The 15,804-nt window shown below is 40.8% G+C and overlaps 1 protein-coding gene across 1 annotated transcript in view; it reads right to left on the reverse strand.

The window, feature by feature from the left end:
• Positions 1-5,467, reverse strand: part of GUCY1A1 (guanylate cyclase 1 soluble subunit alpha 1) — a 50,268-nt gene extending 44,801 nt beyond the window's left edge. Inside the window, exon 1 of the mRNA XM_072120815.1 lies at positions 5,089-5,467. Within this exon, the coding sequence (XP_071976916.1) occupies positions 5,089-5,340 (252 nt within the window). The 5' untranslated portion in view covers positions 5,341-5,467. The remainder of the gene's footprint in view (positions 1-5,088) is intronic.
• Between the last annotated feature and the right edge of the window lie 10,337 nt (positions 5,468-15,804).

The following is a 15,804-nucleotide window of genomic DNA, read 5'->3' on the forward strand; positions in this document are numbered from 1 at the left end:
GCACTTACCATGCGCGCTATCGTGCGCGCGGCTACATAGGAAGTGAAGGAGAGCCGTGCGCATGGTAAGCGCCGAGCGCGTACCTCCCTGCGCTGGCTATAAAGTTTAAAAAGTGTTTTAAACCGTGATACCGCGGTTTAAAACACTAACAAAAATAAGCTCCGGCACCAGCTCACCCTGAGCTGGTGCCCGGTATTTCCATCTGAAACCTGCCACTTCAAGTGGTAGGTTTCCTTTAAAGGCAAGTGATGAGGGCAGATACGAGCAATTCAATAACATATGGTCTGTTTGGATTGATCACCGGCATACCCCTGCCCTACGTGATTGGCTGACCTCAGGCGGCGACCTACATGAATCACAAGTGTAGGTACGGGGCAGGAAACATCCTCTTTGTCCACCCCCCGCCACGTACATCTCCCTGCCCTCCCCCACTGCTCCCTAAACCCCACAACCCTTTAGTGTTCTATCTTGTCCCATGTTTGTAAATGACTTACAAATTTTTCAGCTACCCTTGACAGTTTATACCAGTGATTTTCAACCAGTGTGCCGTGGCACACTAGTGTGCCACGACACATTGTCGGGTGTGCCGCGGGGGAAAGTTCCCCAAACTACGGTGCCCCCTGTGTTTTGTTTCCCGGCAATGTGCAGTGATGTAAAATGAGAAATACTATAGTCATGAGGCTGGAGTACTACAAGTACCAGCTCATATGCTGAGTATATGAGCTGGCACTTGTACTCTGGCCTCATGGCCATAGTACTTCTCATTGTACCCCTTTATTTTGCAGTATATGAGCCACATAATAATCAGCACCATATACTAAAAACAGGGAGAAACTGAGAACTGTTGAGGAAGAGGTTTCATACTCACTCACTGAGTGAGTAAAATAAATTTAGAATCTATATTATTAACTATAAGTATAATATGACTGTTTTAGTGTCATTTTGTGCTATTTTGGTTGGTGGTGTGCCCCAGGATTTTCTAAGTATAAAAAGTGTGCCGCGGCTCAAAAAAGGTTGAAAATCACTAGTTTATACTGTCGTTTTGTTATTTGTTATTGTTTAAAAAGTTTACTTCTTGCTCCAAATGTGATGTTTACCACTTTATAAGTACACATATTCCGATAATCTAAGTGAACACACATATCTGAATTTTACAAGAAGGGTAATGTTTTACCATATGCTGTAATATTATGTGACAATCAATCAGGTTTAACGTTGAATACTATTTTTGGTGTATTCCTTTAAATAGACAGTCTGGATATCCAGGAATATGAGGAAGAATTTATAATATACAATGGGGGCCCTTCTTAGAGCTAGATTTACTGTGACAAAACTATTGCTGAATACAGTTTTGAACAATGTGATGGAAAAAGACTTCCCCTTAGGAAAAATGCTCTTCATTCTGCAGGAATAGGGAAGGTGTTTGCTTTCACATATATTATAGCATCAATCTGTACCATAAGGACACTATGTCGTCTCATAACTCGCCACTTGAAAAGCTGTTTATCATTGATCTCATTAATATTTCTTATTAGAAGCTGCTAATCTACCCTCCTGGGTGTGACTCTGCAAATAGGTATATGGCTACACAGAGTGGAAGCAACAATAACACCTGAATATGTACATGTATGAACTCCAAATCTACCATAGTGTGACAGAAGAAGTATAGCAGAGCCATTGACACAATAATAAACATGTAAACAACGTAAAAAAAACTGCACCCAGCAGACAATACCAATAAACACTGCATTAGAAATGGATAATAGAAATTAATACGCTGAGTTTCTGTACCACACACGAGCTGCTGTCACACCACAAAAATGCAAATGACAGTACTGCAGCACTGCAAAGTGACGTCAAAAGCAAGTATGCCAATAGCAGTGCGTCACTTGTTGCATCAATCCTGCCATTTCTATCTATGTAAACCTGCACTAAACAATGAAACAAACCCCAGTGTTTGCAATATAAAGTAACCGTGAAATCTAAATAAATAGAATAAAACCCAAACTCAAGACAGAGTCACTTCCATTACCACCTACATAGGACGAAGCTAGAAAAGATCAATTGTCATACACAGCGTATCTACAATACACAGACATTCACAGCCACAAGACCTCTGTTAGATCTATGACCACAGAAGACAAGTGCAATGATACACAGCTCCCACATCACAAGCTGCCTGCGGAGCTGATAAATGATACTAGTGCTATATCTACATCATACACTCCCATACACATCATGTTTACTGACTACACGTACCAGAGCTATATCTACATCATACACTCCCATACACATCATGTTTACTGACTACACGCACCAGAGCTATATCTACATCATACACTCCCATACACATCATCTATACTGACTACACGTACCAGAGCTATATCTACATCATACACTCCCATACACATCATCTATACTGACTACACGTACCAGAGCTATATCTACATCATACACTCCCATACACATCATCTATACTGACTACATGTACCAGTGCTATATCTACATCATACATTCCCATACACATCATGTTTACTGACTACACGTACCAGAGCTATATCTACATCATACACTCCCATACACATCATGTTTACTGACTACACGTACCAGAGCTATATCTACATCATACACTCCCATACACATCATGTTTACCGGCTACACGTACCAGAGCTATATCTACATCATACACTCCCATACACATCATGTTTACCGGCTACACGTACCAGAGCTATATCTACATCATACACTCCCATACACATCATCTATACTGACTACATGTACCAGAGCTATATCTACATCATACACTCCCATACACATCATGTATACTGACTACACGTACCAGAGCTATATCTACATCATACACTCCCATACACATCATCTATACTGACTACACGTACCAGAGCTATATCTACATCATACACTCCCATACACATGTATACTGACTACACGTACCAGAGCTATATCTACATCATACACTCCCATACACATCATGTTTACTGACTCCATGTACCAGTGCTATATCTACATCATACACTCCCATACACATCATGTTTACCGACTACACGTACCAGAGCTATATCTACATCATACACTCCCATACACATCATGTATACTGACTACATGTACCAGTGCTATATCTACATCATACACTCCCATACACATCATGTATACTGACTACACGTACCTGAGCTATATCTACATCATACACTCCCATACACATCATGTATACTGACTACATATACCAATACTATAACTTCATCATACACTCCTATACACAGCATGTTTACTAACTAGGTCTACATGTACCACTACTATACCTACATCATACAGTTCCATACACTGCATGTTTACCGAATACATGTACCAATGATATATCTACATCATACACTCCAATACACTTCATGTTTACTTAATACATGTACCAGAGCTATATGTACACCATACACTCCCATACACATCATGTTTACTAACTAGGTTTACATGTACTACTACTATACCTACATCATACACTCTAATACACTGTATGCTTACTGACTACATGTGCCATTACTTTATCTACTTCATACAATACTATACTCCTTATGTTTCCTGACTACTCGTACCAATACTATATCCACAACATACACCTCATGTTTACTGACTACATGTAGCATCATACATTCCCATACACCGCATGTTTACTAACTAGGTCTACATGTACTACTACTATGCCTACATCATACACTTCTATACACCACATGTAGTATACACCGCTACTTTACTCACTACATGTAACAATACTATACAATACTATAGTTACTAGATCTACATGTACCACTTCCATGTCTACATTATACACTCCTACCGACCTCATGAATACTGACCCGGTCTTCATGTATCAATAATGTATTTACATATTACAATCTTGTACACTGCAAGTTTACTGACTACATGTACCAATGCTATATATACATAATACACTCCTATACTCATCACGTTTACTGACTATGAGTACATGTATGAATACTATACCTACATCATACACATCATGTTTACTAACTACATGTATCTACATCATACACTCCCTTACACATCATGTTTACTAAGTGCATGTATTTACATCATACACTCCCTTACACATCATGTTTACTAAGTGCATGTATTTACATCATACACTCCCTTACACATCATGTTTGCTAAGTGCATGTATTTACATCATACACTCCCATACACATCATGTTTACTAATTACGGTAGGTCTACATGTACTACTACTATACCTACATCATACACTCCCACGCACTGCAAGTACCAATACTTTATCTACGTCATACAATACTATAAGCATCATGTTTACTGAATATGAGAACAAGTATGAATACTACACCTAAATCATACACTCCCTTACACATCATGTTTACGACTACATGTACCAGAGATATATCTACATCATACACTCCCATACACATCAGGTTTACTAACTAGGTCTACATGTACTACTACTATACCTACAGTCCAATACACTGCATGTACCATTACTTTATCTATGTCATGCAATACTATACTCATCATGTTTACTGACTATGAGAACATGCATGAATACCACAACTACATCATACACATAATGTTTTCTGACTACATGTACCAGAGCTATATGTACATCATACACTCTTATACTGACTAAGTCTTGTAAATGTATCAATTCTTCTTTGGACATTCTAGAAAACTGTCTGTTATGTAATTCTTTGCTGAAGAACAGGTCACTTGATGACAGATATTGTAATTGTTATTATGATTATGTATAGGTCGGGTATACATTAGACATAGGTGCTGAGACTTTTTAACCAGATTGATACTTGGTGTCATATGCTTAGAAATATACTGGCACATAATATTGTTGCTGGGATCCATGGGATAAGATGTGTGTAGCACTTACTCCATGACCCTGGTGGTGCCCGGGAAGTGCCATGTTATCCCCCCCTCATATTACAATATGAAGCTGTTGGGTACATTTTGTGACACCTGACAGAAGTGTGATGACATCTTGTGTATACTGCGGGACAGAGAGGCTGCGAGTCATTTCTCAAAGTTGCGGCGCTGTGTGACTTACCTCCGGGAAGATGAGCTTACGGATGCTTTCCGCTAGTGTGTGCAGGTAGACCCTGGTGCGGCTGCTCTTGCGCTGCGGCGGCTCCTCGCTCAGTATCCGCTGGCGGACCGTGGTGTCGGTGCAGATGGGTCCTGCGGCGGCGGTGGCGGGGGGCGCCTCCTCATCACCCTCCTCTGAGCCCTGGCTCTGTGTCAGCCTGGAGAAGGGACATTCTCCCGACAGCTTCAGCTCTTTGAGCTTGGTGCAGAACATAGCGGCGGCTCCTGCAGGTGCTGCGGACTAGCGGGAGCCGGAGCCCATGCCAGGCTCTGGGAAGGCTTCACATGAGCGGCGGCTGGAGTCTGGCGGCGGCGGGGCGGGGAGGGGGAGGCTCCGGGAGCTGCTGCAGCCACACACCCCCTCTGCACTTTCTCCTGGTGTCACAGCAATCCCTGTGACACACAGACTGGTGGCCTGGCATCACCCACCAGACCCCCCTGGCTTAGGGTTTCCTTATTCAACCTTCAATTCTCCACTTAGATTAGAAAATTCCATCACTTCAGCACCATTGAGCTTCTGTAGTATAAGTAACCTGTGTTGTGCTGTAAAGTCTGGGGAAGCTGGGTGATGGGATGGTAGTTATCATAACACATCCTCTAATGGTGCTTTCCATTCAGGATTCTAGGTATGCAAAGTGACCTATGACCCCACTCCCCCCCCCCCCATACTGGTCGGTATGGCCTTTAAAAACATAACTCCAGGTGCTGTGGCTATAGACATCTCCTCCTAACCTTATTACAGCTACTTGTACTGCAGTCTTAATGTGGATTTACCTTTCCTATTACTTCAAAGGGAACATGTCACCAGGTTTTACCCCACTAAACTACTAATCCCTTCAGGTAAAATGCTACCCCAGTGTGACTCTTCTCATGTCATTTTCACACGAGATGAATCAAGTTTAGTGGTTGCATGAGTAGTGTCATAGTGTCACTTCAGAATCCTGGGATTAGGGGGCTCACTCCTCTGGTGGCCTTGCCCCTCTAAGCCCCTGACCTTGCCAACATGTCATGAAGGTGGCATCGTCGTGTAACTATTTTTCTGCTTCTACACCAGAAAACTGGGTGATTTCTCCCCTTTATCTTTGGTTCTAAAGTACCAAGAAACAAGCTTAAAGGGTTGTCCATTTACAGCAAATAATTTAAATTGTTTGTGTAACGAAAAGTTTTTGACTCACGCGAATTGTGGCGCATTAGTGAATCGCGCTGGACCCGAATCCTCGTTGGACAACGCACTTTGGGATCGCGACTGGACCGGGTAAGTAAATCTGCCCCATTATATCCACTGAAAGTTTTCTATGAGGAAGTGATACAGAAAGTACATAAAATCAATTATTTACTGACAGTGGCCAACCCCTTTAATGTGTCATATTAAAGATAAGAATCTCCTATTCCAGATCCCACACAGATTTTGATTCGCTGAACATACAAGCAGTTAAAAAAATAGAAGGGAACTGGATCTTTAGCTGGCGCTTTCATTTGAACTACAGTAAGTATTTATCTGCCTGTATCTCCGGTTCTGTAACTCACAAAGCCATAAGCCGGTTTGATCTGACAGATCCTTATCTTTAATATGACTCAACAAGCATGTTTCTAGGTGCTCAACAGTATTATGGAGTGACACTACCCCTGCAACCACTAAACTTGACTCATCTCATGTGAAAATTAGGTGAGAAGAGGCGCATTTGCCTTACTTTGAGGGAGATTTTTTTTATAGGTAAATGTGTGAGATTTCACATAAAAGCAGGAATTCTAGAAAGGACATTTCATTCTCTACCTGAGGGGACTAGTAGTTTAGTGAAGTAAAACCTGGTGAAAGGTTTCCTTTAAAGCTACATTCACATTTTGTTTTCTGCTGGTGGATACATATCTCACCCTTAAAGGAAACCTAGCACCACGTAAAATACAAGCCCGAAAGAAAAAGGCACAACTGCATTTTTTCACCAATTTCACTGCATTTGGAATTTATTTCCTGCTTCCCAGTACACAGCGAGGAATATTAAATACCCTCACTATGAAGTGTTACGCAGAAAACAAGCCCTCACACAGATTTTTCCATGGAAAAATTCAAAAAGTTATGGATTTTTGAGAGTGGGGAGTGAAAAATGTAAATGTGAAAACAAAGGGCCTGGTCGTTAAAGGGTTTATCGTGACACCTCTTTTTAAGGCTTTATTTAAATCTTGTTTTTAGCATACAACAGATGCAATTGTGACAAATCCATCACAGAACAGTAAAAAAAGGATAGATTTTTAGCTTTACGTCACATTTTTATGGCATATAAGTCTTATCTGTTGCATACATTTAGGGGGTGTGGCCTCCAAAAAGGGGATGTAGTATGGCGTCAAATAATTGTGTCAAAAAATTAATTTGTGCATCAAAAAATTAAGGTGGTGCACACATTATGGCACAAAAATAGACCAAGTAAAATATGAACTTGACAGTCGTACTCTGTGCAAGAATTATCATTAGATTGATAAATCTGGAACAGCACAAGGACTAGTGTGCGCTAATTAGAACCGGCCCATCATTTGACACATTGATACTTCCCCCAGTATGGGGCAGATTTATCAAGCTGTCTAAAAGTAAGAATGTTCTTAGTTGCCCATGGCAACCAATTACAGCTCAGCTTTCATTCAACCATTGCTCATGAATAGTAAAAGGTGAGCTGTAATTGGTTGCCATGGGTAACTAAGAACATTCTTATTAGATCACAGGGATAGCAAATTTATAGAGGTTTTGTAATATTTTTATACATTTACAAAAATTGAAACCTCCTGCACAAAAAATTCTTCATTTTGCAATCTTCAATATTTTTTCACACTTCGGCGAACAGAGTTGTGTGTAGTGTCGTTTTTTGTCGACTCTTGATGGCGTTTTCAATGCTAACATTTTAAGGACTTTGCCTCTTGATAATTTTAATTGAATTTGTTGTATTTTTGAAAATGGCATTTTTTAATTAGGGTGCTCTTTTCTGTTACGGGTTTAAACACCGGGAAAAAAAACTTAATTATATTTTGATAGATCAGACATTTTGGGACACGATACCTAACATGTTTATGATTTTTACTGTTTATTTATATTTATCAGTTCTACGGAAAAGGGGTGATTTTAATTTTTAGTTTTTATTTAATTTTTTTTCTATTTTTCAGACTTCCAATGGGACTTTAACCCTAGGTTGTCTAATTGATCCTACCATATACTGTCATACTACAGTATGGCAGTATATCGAGATTTTACACATCATGTATTACAATGTGCAAATTACTAATTGGTTGCTTGCAGTTGCTTGCATATTAGGGTTGGAGCCATCATCAAGGAACAGAAAAGCATCAGATATCTATGCAGACAGGACAGTTAATTAAGGAGAGAAGCAAATGTGTGTGAGGCAGAACAGTGCAGGGGAATGAACAATAGTGATCTCATTTATTGGGGATGCATGGACAGAAGGTGTATTTACATGGGGCTGCAGGGATGTAGTTACATGGCTCTGAGGTTGGAAATCTGGAGGGACATGAGAAATGTATTTTCATGTGATGGCATGTTAGGCAGCTGGAGGGACAGGAGGGACGCATCTACATGGAACTGCATGTTAGGAGGCTGCGGGGGGGGGGAGCTGCATTTACATGGGAATGAATGTTAGGAGGCTTGGGGTAAAGGAGAGGTGTATGTTATTTACATGGGACTATACTCAAAGGAATGAAGTAGTGCCTTAAAGCGTATGTTGGGCAGGTGATTTTTTTTTTAACTTTCCTTGTTGGTGGATTTAAAGGAGTTGTGACAATGGTGACAATGAGTTTTGTTGTATTTATTTATTTTGTTGCATTCATTATTTATAGCAATATGGGCATTGCCAGCAGCATTAAAAGAGTTAACTCTGGTGATTAGTGCCAGCATGGATCACAGGTGTTATTTATGGGGGTTTGGATATGGGTTTGGTACCTGGACCCAAACAGATTTGGGTTCGGCTCATCACTAATCCTGACTACCCAGGATGCAAAAATGTACGGTTTAATGTCACAGGACTAGAATGTTAAAGCAAATCTACCACTAAGATAAAGCAAAAGTACACATGTTCACCTATTGTCCTCTTCACCTTGATCCCCGCGCTGGTCTCCTTTAACCCCTTACCACCAGCGTTTATTTTCAGCTTAATTACCAGACTGGATTTTTTTTCGAATCTAACATATCCAGGTGATTTTGAGAATGGTTTCTAGAGACACATTAGTTTTTTGTTTCATTCAGAAAAAAAATGAAAATTTGGCAATGTTTCGGAAAAATTCTTCATTTTCAAAGTTTTATATGTTCTTCTTTCTAGACAGTTAGTTTAAATACCCAAAAAGTTGATAACTAACATTTTCGGAATGTCTGCTTAGTGTTGGAATTATATTTTATGCATCCTCTTATTTTTCTAGGATGTTATGAGGCTTAGAACTTTAGGTACAATTTTTCTAATTTTCGGGAAAATCGCCAAAACTCACATTTTGAGGGACAGCTCAGCTTCCAAGTGAATTTGAAAGACCTAAATAATAGTAAAAAACCCATAAATTGTGTTTCACAGGGTGTTGAAACAAAAGTGTGATTTAGTATTTTTGGAAAATACTTTTATTTAGGCCAAAAATGACACTTTTATAATGAATAAAATAAGTTTGATGCCCAATTTCTCCCGAGTGTACTGATACCCCATATGTGGTGGTAAATAGAAGCTGCGCTATTCACAGCAGATTTGTATTGTTACAATGTACAGGCTATAAAATGTTTATTCTTTGGGTAATGTGAACATATGGGCTTATTATTTGCGGGGTGAGATACAATGTATAGATAATTCATTTTCGGAGTCTTTAACTTATACATGAGATATTATTAACTTTCTCAAGGGGGATACAAACAAAATCATTACTTTTTATTTTGGATTTTTAGCACTTTTTTTCCCACTCCCCATAACATAAAAATATTTTTTTATCAGTATTCTCTGGTTCATTACGATTACAGTGATACCTCATTTATATAGTTTTTCTTACCTTTGCTCAATTTTAATGAGCAAAACCAATATTGGAGAAAATCAAATTTTTAAATTTAAAATTTTTCAGGGCCATAACTTCTGTTTTTTTCTGTTGACAGATCTGGTTGAGGGCTTGTTTTTTGTGAAAAGAGTTGCTCTATTCAGTCATATCATATTAGGGTGCATAACTGTTTTTTGATTACTTTTTAGAACATTTGTTGTTATGGTATTTGATGAAAAATTGTATATTACAGGAAGTTTTCCTTTTTTTATGTGGTTCACCAAGCTGGTTCAATATTGATTTAGATTTATTGCACAGATTAATACGGAAAACAGTGATAGCAAATATGTAACTTCTTTTGTGTTTTGTATACTTTATTTGGATTCTGTATGTAATTGGCTGATTAGGGTACCGTATTTTCCGGACTTTAAGGCGCACTTAAAAGCCTTGGATTTCCTTGGAAATCCAAAGTGCGCCTTATAGTCCGGTGCGCCCTATATGAGGGCAGCGGACCCTACTTACATAGGTCCCCGCTACCGGAGACAGCAGATCTCCAGCGGGAACAGCAGACCACGCGGCACGAACAACTTCTGCCGCGTGGTCTGCAGTTCCCGCTGGAGATCTGCTGTCTCCGGTAGCGGGGACCTATGTAAGTATGCTATTCTCCACCTCCCCCTCACCTTCCCCGCCCACCTTCCCCGCGTTCCGCGTCTCTTCTCGGCGTCTCGTCGCGTCCCGTCGGGTCTCCGCTCCGCCCCCGGACCTCCGCCACGCCCCCGACCCTGCGCCTTATAGTCCGATGCGCCTTATATATGGAATTATTACATATATAAGGCGCATCGGACTGTTGCGCCTTATATTCCGGTGCGCCTAATGGCCCGGAAAATACGGTATTTTATTTATTTAATTATTATTTTAAAATGATTTTTACTTTTTGTTTTACTTTTTTTAATTATTTCCAGACTCGGGCTTGAATAAGCATTCATCTGATCGCTTGTTCAAGCCCTTACACTGCACACTGCATTGTACAATGTAAGCATGCTCGGTTATTTACAGCCAGGTCCTGCCAGGAGGTGGAACCCGGCGTGAAGAGGAGCTGGCAGCCATGGGAAACACACCATACCCCAGGGCTGCCGCAGGAAGGATCAGATCCATTAGTATGTTCACCGTGGGGGTCTGATCCACAGGGAGGGGGGGGGGGCGTGACTGCGGCGTGTGGGAGGTTAAACACCCAGGATTTCCCGATCCCGGATGTAAGTGCCGTGTCTGAGCTCTGATGTCACAGCCTGACACAGGCACCAGTGGGACCCGATGTCCCTCAATCTTTTGCTGACCCACCGACGTAGAAAGATTAAGGCTATATTCACACTGCCGTTGCCCGCCCGTACCGTACCGTAGCGGGCAACGGCAGTGTACGGGGAGAGGAGGAGGAGGTGAGCGCAGCTCACCCCCGCCCCTCTCCATAGCAACCTATGGTGCACGGCGCCGTATTACGCCGTAGGGTGCCGTGTGCCCATTGCTGCCTATGGGGGACGTATATATCGGCCGTATATACGTCGGCCATATATACGTCCCCCATACATTAGTGTGAATGTAGCCTAATGGAGCAGAACGCTTATGAGCGGCCGTCTGCTCCATTAGTCTGAGTAGCGGCGAGGGGTCCGATGGACCCCTTGTTATCGCGATCTGTCGTTGTCTCAGCACTGAGACTCCCACTAATCAGCTTTTTAGGCCCTATCCAATGGATAGGGCCTAACTTTAGTTTGTGGGAAAACTCATTTAAGACCAGCAGCGATCTGGTGAGCATCAGAACACAGTTTCAGGGAGCCAAGTATTTTTTACACTTTTTGTTCCCACCATAGGACAACCACTTTATATGCAGTTTAGTTGGTATAAGTTTGCAGTAAATAACATGACAGTTATGTAGAATGAGATAATATTATAATTATCTAAATTATATAGATTTAAAATATTCAGAGACTTATTCTAGTGTTCTGTAAATGGAAGGTTACCCAATGTTAAGTCATGGTCATCATTGCAAGACTTCTGTGCATTTTCAATACACATTCATTTATCAGACAGATAGTGAGCAGAATACCAAAAAGCTAAATTCCTGCTTTAATCAGTTAAATGGATATTGAATGCTGTGCCAAGTTGATGTCATTGTCATTACAGCAGGCTGTTAGCTCATGAAAGCCATTCACTTTCTCGCTGTTCCTCTGCACAGGCCCAAATCAGCCACCTGCTTATGTATTGCGTATGTATTAGGAGGATTCATCATAGTAATTTTGCTCTAGTTAAAGCATGATAATGAAATTGTAATGTTAACAAAACATCTGACTGCTCAGTTAATCTGAAGCCATTTTTCAATTCAGACATTTATGAGAATTGCAAGATGCAAAAGGTAGACAGAGTTATTTATGTAAAATTTATCATTCGTTTGCAAGCCATTAGGAAATATCAGTTTGCAACTATCAGTTTTTCTCCTATCTGAATAAGGAACACAATTTATATGCTAAAAATTAGATAATCACATTTTTATTTGAAAGCCTTTATTTATATTGCTGTTGTATTGTGTATATTACAGCCAATAACATGGAAAATTACAAAATAATATAATGTAACTACATCACACTCAAGATAATTCTATACAGCAGAGGGGGTAACAACAGTGGTAAAAGACATAGCAACTTCCATGGGGCCCGCAGTGTCTGGGGGCCCAGCCACCCAACTGCCACACTAAAGAATGGAGGATGTGTAGCATTATATTCATATTATACTGCAAATTGTACAGCATAGTATGTATATAACAGCGCACATCTTCCACAGTACACAGCTGAGCCATCAGCTCAGACAATAAATGTTGGGGGATGATGAGGGGGCAGCAGAACGGCAGGACTAGAAATTTCTAATCTCTACGTCCTGCCCTTTACTTCCACCTTGTAGTCAGCAGTTACTGTGCTGAATGAAGTAATATCTGTGGCCACTGACATCCTCACTTGAGAAAAGAATATATACATGAGTGTATGAGTGTATATATCTGTGTTTATGTGTGCAGTACTTTGTGTGTGTATAAGTTTCTAAATGTGTATACATGAGTTAAATGTGAATGATTGTGTAAACATGTATACACAAATATGATTATATTTTAAGGGGAAGGGGGACCGATACAAATGTTTGCTATAGGGCCCAGCCTCTCCTAGTTAGGCCACTGCTTTACAGTGCTGATTTTCTTCCAATCTCATAGACTTTAACCCCCTACCGACGTGAGCCGTAATAGTATGTCATGTGCGTCGGGTGGTGGGTCGCAGGTGTTATCTCGTTGATCGCCACCAGCAAAGCTGTGGGCGGCTTTAAAAAGATGGCAGCGCATCGTCGCTCCCCATGACATCATTGGGGAGCGGTGACCTGTTGCTATGACAGCCTCGGATCTTCCGAAGACCTCAGGCGGTCTCGTTTTAACTCATTGATTACAATGTACTAATTGCACATTGTAATGTATAAGGATTAAAATCCCCATACACTGCCATACGTCAGTATTCTTTAAAACGTGAGGTTTGTGATGTGAGCACTTAACAGTACCTAATTGAGCTACATCCAAATTTAAGGCCAAAATAGTATTAAAATCCCCTATCAGCAACATGTAGGCGCCACCAACCTTAAAATAGTAAGCATAAAATTCTAACAAAATACCTGCAGAAAAGGGAGGGGGGGGGGATAGAAAAATATTGCCTATTACCCAAGTTTTTCCCTCTATACCGGTAGTACAGTGCACAAATATATATTGCCCCTCAGGGTTCACCCTCACTTGAATTTTCCGGAACTCCAGCTCTTTACGGAAAAGAAGTGATACCCCTCTTGAATATGAGGAGTAGCAGAAGTGATACGTCCGGCTAAACCATTTTTTCTGGATCTTATGAATTGAGTCAGGTAGAAGATGGGTTTCTTGTAGGGCGACAATGTCTGGTCGGTGGTTGTTAATTAAATAAAAAACAGCTACACGCTTACTTTGGGTACCCAAGCCCCTAATATTCTTGGATGGTTCTTTCAAATTACAAATCTTAATTACCAAATTAACAGACAAATGATGGATAAAAATAAGGTAGTCTCTGGCAGATTGTAGCTTGAAATTAAAAAAAAAACATAATAATCTTTTAACATGTATGTCTTGGGCTGGGCCCAGGAGAGTGTCTATTGTTTTGTACTGCAAACACCTGCCATTAATGGTGTATTCATTCCTCGTTTTTTGGACACTTTCAGTGTGTATATTAGGAAACACCCTGGCGTATACGCATCATTTTTGTCTCCATAGTAGAAACAGGAGTATATGCCCAGCGGAGGCCTTTGGAGGCCATGGGAGACAGATGCCCATGTGGGTGTGCCCCAGTAATGTTATATACAACCTGAACATCGGCAGCAATAAATGACTGCTTGTTTTTGATGTTCCCAAAACTGGAAAACATATCCCACTGAACAAGCATTAAGGGGATGAATTGTATCCTTACAATGGAGTGCAAAGACCAAAATACGCCTCTGTCTCGGGGATGACTTCCTCGTTTGAGCTAAAAAATTTTCCCGCAGGCCATTTCTTCATGTTAGGGAACAAGATAAAGTCGCAGGGAGCCAGATCAGGTGAATACGGAGGGTGTGGCGGGAATTCATAACGCAAATCATTCAGTTTGGTGGCGACAACTGCGTATGAATTTGCTGGTGCGTTATCGTGTTGAAACAGCACCTTCTTTTTCACCAAATGTGGCCGTGTCTCCTTCAATTTTTTGTCGAAGCTGTCCAATAACTCACTGTAGTATTGTCCAGTGATTGTTCTTCCTTTTTCTAAAAGATACATGAGGATGATGCTGTTCGCATTCCAAAAAATCGTCACCATGACCTTTCCGCCCGGAGGGGCCGTCTTCGCCTTCTTTTGGAGCAGATTCACTGGGAGAAATCCATTGTTTTGATGATTTAGTTTTCCGGTGACAATTCGATGCAAAAACTCTTTCGGATCTCGCTTAAATTGCTCCAAAGACTGCTACAAAGTTAACAGCCACATCCACATCCACTTGTTGTCCACCGTGAGCAATCGCGGCACCCATCGTGCCGACAATTTTTTCATCGCCAACTTATCATGTAAAATATTAATTGCTGTTCTGGTCCACACGCCTACCGCCTCTGCTGCTTCGCACACTTTCGTTCGTCAATCAGCAAGTATCATGTCGTGGACTTTTTGAATGATTATCTCCGTAACCACATCTGTCGGGCGTCCTGGTCGCGCCTCATCAAAAACGGATGTTCGCCCACGTTTAAATTTGTTGAACCAATATCTAACTGTGGTCATAGATGGTGAAGTTTCCCCATAAACAGCATCCAACTTTTTATCTCCTTGCATTTTTTCCCATCCAAAAACAAAAAGCGAATTACCGAACGATACTGCTCTTTTTCCATCTTAGCGAAAATAATCCAAATCCAAACTAGCCAATCAGTCTGCAATTTGTTTTGCCGTTGTTTGATAGATGGCAGCACAAGATGATAACAACAACTTCCCTTAGGAAAGCCCTCTGGCATCAAACACGGGCACTTATTGAAGTAATACAGTATGATAAAATTCAAATGTTTTTAATTTATCCCCAGAGTCCTTGCTTGACCCAGGGTTTCAACCTCATTATTAGCTTCTTTTGGGGCA

Source organism: Engystomops pustulosus, chromosome 1 (assembly GCF_040894005.1).
Source record: "Engystomops pustulosus chromosome 1, aEngPut4.maternal, whole genome shotgun sequence".
Lineage (NCBI taxonomy): Eukaryota > Metazoa > Chordata > Amphibia > Anura > Leptodactylidae > Engystomops > Engystomops pustulosus.